At 37.8% G+C, this 10,065-nt stretch overlaps 1 protein-coding gene across 2 annotated transcripts; it reads left to right on the top strand.

Moving 5' to 3' along the window:
• Positions 1–432: 432 nt before the first annotated feature.
• LOC112281095 (protein argonaute 9) lies at positions 433–6,467 on the top strand. 2 transcript variants are annotated; one of them, XM_090250056.1, is made up of 19 exons: positions 435–560; positions 690–1,639; positions 1,744–1,957; positions 2,048–2,184; positions 2,373–2,583; positions 2,726–2,876; positions 3,009–3,125; positions 3,231–3,338; positions 3,458–3,520; positions 3,627–3,897; positions 4,005–4,120; positions 4,207–4,448; positions 4,555–4,629; positions 4,839–4,902; positions 5,014–5,137; positions 5,315–5,388; positions 5,588–5,682; positions 5,813–5,844; positions 5,952–6,467. In XM_090250056.1, the coding sequence occupies exons 2-19, from the start codon at positions 1,441–1,443 to the stop codon at positions 6,125–6,127; spliced, it is 2,469 nt and encodes an 822-aa protein (XP_090106182.1). In that variant the 5' UTR covers positions 435–560; positions 690–1,440; the 3' UTR covers positions 6,128–6,467. The 2 variants fall into 2 exon arrangements, with proteins under 2 accessions (XP_090106183.1, XP_090106182.1); XM_090250057.1 differs by lacking the exon at positions 4,839–4,902 and having other exon boundaries at positions 433–560; positions 4,207–4,443.
• Positions 6,468–10,065: the final 3,598 nt, after the last annotated feature.

Genomic DNA, 10,065 nt, shown 5'->3' on the forward strand with positions numbered 1-10,065 from the left:
ACTAGCAGCATGGAAATTTGTATGAGACTCTCACAGTCATTAAAGAGCAGGATCCAAACAACGAATTACAACCACATTCAATGCTGTTGTCAAGCACGAGGGTCCAACACAATTATCTCCGGGACTGGTTTCTGAGTTCTGTGTCCAGTTGCCGGCCATGTCATTGCCTCCGTGAGTGATTGGAGTCACTTGGGCTTGGCGGCGGAACAGGGAACCGAAAGAAGGGGTCTGAAGTTCAGTCTGCAGCAAGACCAACAGAGGAGCTCACATTCGATGAACATGGTTCGGAAGCTGGTGGTCCATGGATGATTCCTATTCACCTCCGTGTCTGTGGAAAATTCCCTTCTGGCAGCTCATTCTCTGTTAGCTGCTGCTTTAACCACGCACTGACCCTCGCCCTGGGACTTATTTAAGGTTGGCACTCCGCATATCATGCTGCACTAAGTTTCTGTTTCAATGTTTCTTCACTGTGCTAGTTTCTCACTTTTTGCTTCTGAGAGTGCACTTATTGACCGGCGGTGGATGCGTTTTGATCTTCACGGTGCTGGTAACCATTGGAGGTGACGTTCAAGTGCCCACCAGTTGTTTTGTTTTCTCATCGTGATTCTACCTCCATGCACTGCAAATCTGCGGCTGGCTGTGATCCTAATTGCTTTGTGTCAGGGATGATTCTAGTCTTTGTCCTGTAGGTTCCAGCCAGTCATGACGTGGTGGAATCTTCGTTGGTGGAATCTTCGTTGTTGACCTTCGAGTGAACTTATTGTGTGGTGGGCGCTGGTTATAAGTTCGAAACTTGTAAGCTCACAAGATGGCACAAGGTAAAGGTAATTCTGTTCAACGACGACGACAGAAAGCTGAAGGAGCTGTTCCTATCAGTGCTGCTGGCGAAGGAGGTGGCGAAGGACCTCGGGCAGGTCCATCACTATCCGGACCAGTCGGACGTTGTGAGGTTAGAGCGGTGACTGTGCCGAAAAAATCATTAAGACCAGGATATGGTCGAGCAGGGCGTGGGACACTGCTTGGCGTGAATTACTTCAAGACTTCATTGTCGAAGAGAGTCGATGTCCATCATTACAATGTTTGACCACTTTGCCCACTGAGCCAACCTACAGCTAACGAAAAGTGGGTCTTTTTGTGCGTCATGGTCTTGCATTCTGAATGGGATAAAGTTGTCTTGTTTACCAGACCGTTATTTCGGATTTTGAAGCCAATCAGAAGACTTTATTATTCTATCCACTCCTACCACTTCACAATTTGAATGTAACATTCGATATGGATTTAAATTTTGAGACGTTTGTAAAATGCCGTTTCTACACAAGTTTTGATTGAAGTATCTCCATCGCGCTGCCCGCATTTGACAATTTCGGCCCGTTGTCAGCAAGTAAAATCGGTAACCCATGCCTGCAGGTTTCAATCGAGCCGGAAACCGTGAGCAAGAGGATGTGCCGTGAAATAATGAAGAAGCTCCGCGAAACATATGGAAACGAATATTTTGATGGTAAACATGGAGCGTACGATGGAGAAAAATCTCTGTTTACGAGTGGGTGTTTACCGTTCAAGTCAATGAAGTTTTCAGTACTCCTGGACAATTTCGAGGGTTCCTCATGTAGACCTGGTGACAGTGGAAGACCGAGTTCAGGTACGAAGTGCATAGCAAATCGATTTACGATATCCACTCGTCGTGGCATTTGTGCTGAACGTCATTCATTTGTCTTACTAAATTGCTCCTTACCTGTGGTGCAGCCAGTCGTAGAGCAGAGCCTCTCTCACAGAGAAGGGCTCCATCCAAAGTTAGGAAATTTGATGTTTCAATTGAGTTGGCTGCAAAGATTCGGATGGATGCGATAGAGGAAATGATGAAGAGAGCGCTGGGTAGGTGTGATCAGGAGCTACAAGATCGAGCGCTGGACGCTCTACGTGTTCTGGACGTTATACTCCGTGAAATTGCTTCAAGAAGGTAGACTAAATGCGACTCCGCATTTGTCATGAGCAAGCAGTCGTGTTTTCAGTCTACATTCCGTAAGATGGCATTTGCTTATTTTTGCAGAGGCTACCTGCTTGTGAGAGACAATTTCTTCCATCCGAGTTTGGGTCAAGTTTGCGATTTGGGCGATGGTGTGGAAGGTTGGAGGGGTTATCACTCCAGCGTGAGACCGACGCTGATGGGATTGATGTTAAATTTAGGTGAGTAGAGATCGTACTCAGTCACTGACTCCAAAGAAAATGTGGTTTGTCTCATTTCGAAACAGAAAAGTTTTACTTTGATCAGTTCCGGCGTCAATGGTCATTGCTGTCCCTTGAAGTGATTTCGTAATATATTCTGCATCGTTGCCCTGGGACATAGTACTGACTGGTTTGTCCAATTGCAACAGATACCACTATGACGGTGGTACTGAAGCCTACTCTGGTTGATGAGTTTCTCAAGGAAAGGTTCAATGTAAGAGACCTGTCTGGTTTGCAGAAAAGAGATTGGGCTAAAGCGAAGGACATGTTGAAAAACGTCAGAATAGAAACGACTCACACGGGAGTGTCCCGAAAGTACAGAATATCGGGCTTCAGTGATCGGTCCATACGAGAATTAAAGTGAGGATAGTGGTCACGAAGTATTTTATTCAGCTTCACTATTGCTGAGTGTTGTGGTGTTGTCGAATATGTAATGAATTTCCATTCGACTGAACATGCAAAGTGACCTCTAAGGACGTGATTTGATTTGGTGCCGATGCAGGTTTATGAAGGGGACGAAAGATGGGAATGGGGAGGAGGAAATTTCAGTATATAATTATTTTTTTGATACTTACTCGCGCAAACTAAAAAACCTAAATTTTCCAGCGCTGGATCTTGGAAACAGCAGGAAGCCAATATACATGCCCATAGAAGTAATGTCTGCGTTTCCTCGCCCAGTTTCTAATTTTCCTGCCGACAGTTAGAGTTGGTTATCTTTCATATTTCCTTGCGTGGTCCACTGGTGTTTCATTCGTCAGTGTTTGTATTTGTTCTTCTGACCGCAGTTGTGCAAGATAGTTAGTGGACAGCGCTATACCAAGCCGCTGTCCAGCAAGCAGAGGATGGCACAAATCGGTGCAAGCAAGCAGGCGCCGCAAGAACGACAAAAGATCTGTGAGAATGTGTGTAGAAATTACACCAGATGACTTGCAGTATCCTACAGAATGTGTTGAGTTGTAGCCTCGAATTCCCCATTGACTGTAGTATTTGTCTTATTTCATGACCAGGCGCTCAAAGTTTGCAACTACAGCTCCGACAAGCTGATTGCGGAGTTCGGTTTACAATTTGATAACAAGCTTGCGTCCGTTTCTGGCAGAGTGCTACCTGCCCCTCAGGTATGATTGTCAACACGTTCGCTTTGATATAATTTCCCACATCACCAGTGAGTGTTCCTTGCATCAGGATGTAAAGAACGACTCATCCCAAGTGGTATTGTTTTCTCGTGTGAGGACAGCTCGACTTTGGAAATGGAAAGACCGAGGAGCCCAAAGAAGGGCGATGGAATTTCAACCACAAGGTGTTTCAAGTTCGCTCTTAGGAATGCATTGCGTGTTTTCTCTAAAGGCTTAGCCCACTATGGCGAAAGGATTTTATCTAATGCAAGTCCTGCTTGTCCCTTGCAGACCTTGAAAAAGGGAGTTACGATAGCCGCTTGGGCTGTAGCTGTGTTCGACCCCTGCTGCAATGATGGAGATCGAATCGCATTCCAGTTGATAGAGAGTTGCAGCCGACGAGGCATGGTGATGAAAAGTCCGGCGGTGGTGCAGAAACAGCCGAGGAATTCGTTTGGATCTTCTCCTGAAGAAAGAGTGGAGACGATGTTTAATGCTTTGAGGCCGTACGCGCCTGTGTTCATTCTTGCTATTCTAGCAGAAAAAGACAGTCCCATTTATGGTACCTTCATCCTTTCACTGCTCCCTTACCGAGTAATTCGATGGCGCTCAGTAGTCCTACCCTGGTGAAGCCCTGCACGCTTCTAACACGTTGGGTTGTTATGACAGTTCCTTTCAAGCGGTTGTGTGAAATTAGACTTGGAATAATCTCGCAGTGCATGGTGAAGCCGCGAACTCTGAACGATCAGTTCCTAGGAAACCTTGCGTTGAAGATTAATTTGAAGGTATGTGCTGACATGTGAAGGTATGAGGGATCTTTCCGCTGTTCATACTCGAAGTTGCGTGTGTAACACCCTGATTTTGTGCACAGATGGGAGGATTGAACTCGCCATTGAGTCAGCGGATGTTACATTGCCTTGGTCAGTCGACCATAATCTTCGGCATGGATGTGACCCATGGGTCTCCTGGGGATGTCGAAATACCCTCAATTGCGGCAGTAGTCGCAACGAAGAATTGGCCCGAGGTATTCCATTATTCGACTCAAGTTAAGGTCCAACCAGCCAGGATGGAGATGATTCAAGGGCTGTATGAACCTGAAGGTGGCATGGTACGGTGAGTTAGACTTCCGCAGGATGTTCCATAGGCGAGGACGCTTGTTTTCTAGGATCGCACACATGGAGGTTTGCTTTACCAAAATTAACGTTGATCGTTTTGGCAGAGAATTGCTCATGTCGTTCTATTCGACATGCGCCAAAGGCGTCAACCCGAAGCCATCCCAAATTATAATTTACAGGTACCCCTGGTCTGCTGACATATATTTGTAATACATCCTCTCTTCCACTCAATGGTGTGTTTCTCTGAGATCGTTACTTCAGGAGTTAAGTGCATATCCCGTAGTTTGTTTTGGATCTACCGCCAGATTCGGCATGATGAATACACGTATTTCTCACTGTTTCTACATCATGATGATTTGAACGAGTTGGAGGGACTGCTCTGATTCAGGGATGGAGTTAGCGATAGCATGTTTGCGAAATGTTTGGAAGTTGAGTTCGTCGCATTTAAACGAGTGAGTTTGAAATCCTCAGCGTGACCTTGATTCGTGGAATGATTTTGGTTCTTCATTGTCTTTCTCATGTGTCGTCGTGGGTGGTGTGGTAACCTACTTTGGTTTCGACAGGCTTGTGCAGAACTCGAAGCGGGTTACAATCCCGGAATAACGTTCATTGTGGCTAAAAAGCGTCACGGCACGCGCTTCTTTCCTCAGAGTCGAGATGCGTTGCGGAATGGGAACGTTCTACCAGGTTGGTACTGCACCTGCCAGATGTGGTCAGCTTTGCTTATATTGGACAACGTTCTAAGCGTTGAAAGTGTGCTTCCTGTTGCAAGGATTGTGTTTGTACACTGCAGAAGCACCTCTATATCTGAAAGTTAGCCAAAACGTGTAGTTGCAAAACTCCCAATCTCGCCGTGATGTGCAGGAACTGTTGTCGACAAGGATGCGTGCCACCCTCGGAATTTTGACTTCTTCCTCATCTCTCAGGCCGGCCTCATTGTAGTCATTCGTATCTTTTAACAGTAGTTTGTTTGGCAGCCATTATTTATCTTAACGTGCAGAATTCATATGAAGAGAACTCTATCTGGGGCCTGCATTGTATCGCCTTCCTACTGTTCCAGTTGTCATTGCTATTTAACCCCTTGAGAAGGGCAGTTAACGTGACGATGATGAGAATGTACGTTTGCCTGGACTGTAGGGCACAGCTCGGCCTACTCACTACACAATACTGGTGAATGAAAACCAGCTTGGGCCTGATGATATTCAGACCTTGACCAACAAACTGTGCTACACGTAGGTGTCAGTGGTTAAAGTTTTTTGATTCCATATGCAGGCTCCGTGTTGCAATGTACACCTTCCACAGGTTTTTTCTTGTTTTGAGCTCTGACATTGTATTCTGCTGGGGATGGCGGTTCATGTGCAGGTTTGGACGCTGTACCTCATCCATCTCGATGGGTAACCTCCTGGTTTGAGAATCATTGGACTTATACTTCCGCACCTGTGTCTGCAGTAGGTTGTAACTTTCTAACACGAACGTTGTCCCGTGGTTTGGTGTTTTGCAGCGGCTCCAGCCGCATATGCTCATATTCTGGCATCAAGATATCGGAAGTTGATGAGTCCTTTGGAAGGAGGATCTACTACATCGTCATCGAGCTCTCGAGGAATAGGTGTTTCAAGACCTTTACCACCAGTCCCGATTTTGCGGATGAAGGCAGATCATTCCATGTTTTTTTGTTGAGTGAACAGCTAGCTAGAATTTCAAGTTATTCAGAAAAAAAACACAACGATATTGCGTGCGGAAGAGGGCCTCCAATACTCTTCTTATTGTGCACAATTCAGAGTTTGCTGTGCTCAGCATCTAAGGTGGGATGGAGTGGGTGAGTAGGACGATTTTATGTTCCAGCCAAAAGTGTACATAATTGCACTTTTTGTGAAAAGATATGATTTGCCGGAAGTTCTTGTGGTTATTCCTGTTTGGAAGTAAGTGTGTGTACTTACCACTTTAAGTACAACTATTACCCAGAAATTTTTCTGACATATTGTTTTAACTGAAAATTACCCGATTTAACGTTGGTTCAGACCCATGGACTTCTAAGTACGAAATGCTGCTGTCTAATGCTGATGTTGAGTGCACAAGGAAAAATATCAATATTAATGATATATCATCTAAAATTACTTAACCAAATTCATTTTGTAAAATAACTTGTAAGTTTCTGACTTATATAGTTCAGATTGAGAGTCTGAAAAATTATTGCTGAACATAATACAATTATGTCAAAAAAAGATTTTAAAAATTAATACAGCATCTCTATAATGAAATAATCAAAGATAGTTTTGAAATTTAATATTAAATTTATCAATTTAGGAAATAGCTTAAGTAAAGAAAGTTTTTTGTTTTATAAAAATGTTTACATGTTTCTAGAAAAATGTTTATTCATTCTTCCATGCAATGTTCATTTTCCAAATGTGGCGAATGTATTATATTACCTCTGAAAAAAAAATCAATATAAAAATAAATAAACAATAGATAAGAAGAAAATAAACAATTCCTTTCTTAACCTTTAAATTTGATGTTAGCAAATTATGAACGTAAAAAGCTTGTATTTGTATGTAAATGATGCTAATTTAATTCAATTAGACTCAATAATTGGAGAAGAGATGAATATGAATTGATATATGTAATAAAGTTTATGAATACTAGACAGAGGGCATATTTACATATCAAAAGAAGATTATGGAGTGCAATAATTGCTATGAAGAATGTAAATAAAAAATAAAAATAAAAATGATGCATTAATAGTAATAAAAATAAATTATATTCATTATATCATTTATTAATCTAAAAATAAAAATAATTAAGAAGAATTAAAAAATTCTATAAATTTCTTATATTTTTATTTATACTTAAATATTTAAAATCCTTCAAAAATTATATTAAATTGAAAAATAATAAAATATTTAGTTTTCAAGAATATTATCCTTCAAAACTTAATTAAAAGTAGATATAATCTAATACATTATAAGATTTCTTATAAAATTTATTGAGGATGAATTTTCTTTATTTATTTTCATATAGTCTAATAATATTCTAATATTTTGAATAATTAAAAAACATAAGAATTTTGATTTTTTTTAAAAAAATTCAGAATATCAAAATCACTTCTCAAAATAAAAAAATAGATGAAGTTAAAATACAAAATAATATATGTAATTATTCAAGAAGTAATTTTATATTATTTTTATGCATAAAATTGATTTCATGAAAAAGATATTATAAATCTTAAATAACAATAATAATTTGTTATTTTATTTAAATGGTGACATATTAATTTTTTGGAAGATTGTTATTATTTTTTGAAAGATCCCAATATTTCTTGTTTTTGGTAGTAGCCATTCTAGTATAATACTATATCATCTTTGAGTGATTTTTTAGTTCTTTTGAGTGATAGAAGAGTTTATTGAGAATTTCTTTCTTTAAGATTCATATCCTTAAAAATTTGACAATAGTGCTAATTCATTATTCTTGTCTTGTTTTAGAAGTGAGTAAATTATCTCACTTCTATTGTTATATTTTGTAGGTTGTGGATTATCTACCTTTAAACAAATTGTTTAGTTTTTTAACACTCATTTTTTCTTTAAAGAAAGCAAACTATCTTTTTTTGTAGAAACTTTCATATGATATTAGAAATTATAGATTATCTTTCTCTAATTTGACTTGTAGTTTTTTGAAGTTTTTTAAAATAAAAAAAAGATCATAGATGCTTTACTTAGTAGGAGTGAGAATAGATTTGTCCATAGCTTACAGAACAACCTAATTATATGTCATTTATATAAAAAACTTGCATTGCAAGTTAAGATATGTGTCTTATAAAGTCAACATGTTTAAAATATTCTATAGGATATCACAACATAGCTTTTAGTTAAGAGTATATATAGAGGTAAGAGTACATCCTTCTTCACTCTTATCAATGCTTTTTTAATCCTTAGTCTTGTTTTAAGACTTTCTAGTCTTCTTGTCTTTGGTAATATCCATTTTAATTCAATATACTACCTTCTTTAGTAATTTTTTAGTTTTTTGAGTGATACAAAAGTATATCAAGGTCTTCTTTTTTCGAGATTCATGTCCTTCATAATTTGACAAGAATGCTAACTTATTGTTCTTATCTTGTTATAGAAGTAAGTAGATTACTCCATTTTTATTGTTGTATTTTGAAGGTTTCAAATTATCCACATTTAAATAAACTATTTAGTTTTTTAACACTGATTTTTTCTCTAAAGAGAGAAAATTATCTTTCTTTGTAGAAATTTTTATTTAATTTTAGAGTTTGCAAATACCTTCTTCTAATTTGACTTGTAGATTTGTTAAGTTGTTTGAAATAGAAGGAAAAAATATAGATGCTACACTTAAAAGAAGTAAGAATAGATTTGCAACTATTACAAATCTTCACAAATTTGTTGATACTCTTAGAATAGAAAATTCATACATCACGAGTGCCAACTATGGAAGTACTAATCCTATGCCTATGAAAAAAGTTTAGAATCTATGTCAAGAAGTTGTGCAATTGAAAGAAACAAGTAGATCAACTTCTTAACCAAATTCAAAAAATTTCGCTTGTAAAAGTACAATGGAGATACAGATTAGTATGCTTTATAAGTTTCATGGAACAAGATCAAAATTTTGGAAATTTCTATAACAAGTGAAGTTCTATCTAAGTTTGCATCTCTTTTAATACCTTGATGGATTTACTCAAATTAGATTTAAAGATACACTTTTATTTAGAAGTATTTTTTTTATTTGCACTGTTAATATAAAAAGATTTATAAATCTTTTATGATTTGAATTTATTCTTAGAAGTGTTTATAACTACATTTGAAAATAGTGATTAAAAAAGAATAGTAAAAATCAAGCTCTTATCTTTACATCAAGAATTGTGATTAGCTACCATATATGTTGTTGAATTCCAAAATCTAGCTTGTAATATAAATTAGTATGACAAAGCCTTTATCAATCAATTTTAATATAGATTGAAGGATAATGTCAAAGAATTATTATTAATAATGCCAAAAATATTGTTTGTGATAATTTATTGCTTAAGCCATTATATGTAATAATTGATTATTTAAAAGGAATTAAGAACAAAAACTTGGTTGAAGAAGAATAAGTCAAGTAATGATGGCAGCTCACAAGTTTTCAAAAATTTATTTATCAAGGCTAGAACAAATGTAATATGATACAATATGTTTTATATCTCTCACTGAGCAAAGAAAGATTTGATATTGTCAAGAAGGCTTGTGCTTATATTATAGAGAAGCTAAGCACATTGCTCAATATTATCCAAAGAAACAACACAATCACAACATAAGGAGTATAATTGCCAAAGAAGACAATGTATCAAAAAATAAGTTTTTCCAGCTTTAAAAAAGATTGTGCAAGTAGAAACATGTGCTTGTAAGAATAACTCACTTTTTCTTATTTCCAATAATTACCTCTCTTGCCATTGTAATTGGCCAAATTTAGTTGTATATTCCATGATTAATTCATTTGGAGCTATTTCATTCCTTGGCCTATGCTCAATCTACTCCACAAAGTCACCTTGGTCATTCTTTCTGAATCTTCTTCAAAAAATTCATCTTTCAAGAGTTCCTCAAATTTCTTCCATGATATAGCCTCTGCAT

The sequence above is a fragment of the Physcomitrium patens genome, chromosome 4 (assembly GCF_059467195.1).
Source record: "Physcomitrium patens ecotype Gransden chromosome 4, ASM5946719v1, whole genome shotgun sequence".
Classification (NCBI taxonomy): domain Eukaryota; kingdom Viridiplantae; phylum Streptophyta; class Bryopsida; order Funariales; family Funariaceae; genus Physcomitrium; species Physcomitrium patens.

Bases quoted from the DNA above. Each gene is read 5' to 3' on its own strand.
- LOC112281095 (XM_090250056.1), top strand. From the start codon at position 1,441: ATGTGCCGTGAAATAATGAAGAAGCTCCGCGAAACATATGGAAACGAA. The intron at 2,185-2,372 runs GTGAGTAGAGAT...CAATTGCAACAG, and splicing joins GGGATTGATGTTAAATTTAG to ATACCACTATGACGGTGGTA. The intron at 2,877-3,008 runs GTAATGTCTGCG...TTCTGACCGCAG, and splicing joins CAATATACATGCCCATAGAA to TTGTGCAAGATAGTTAGTGG.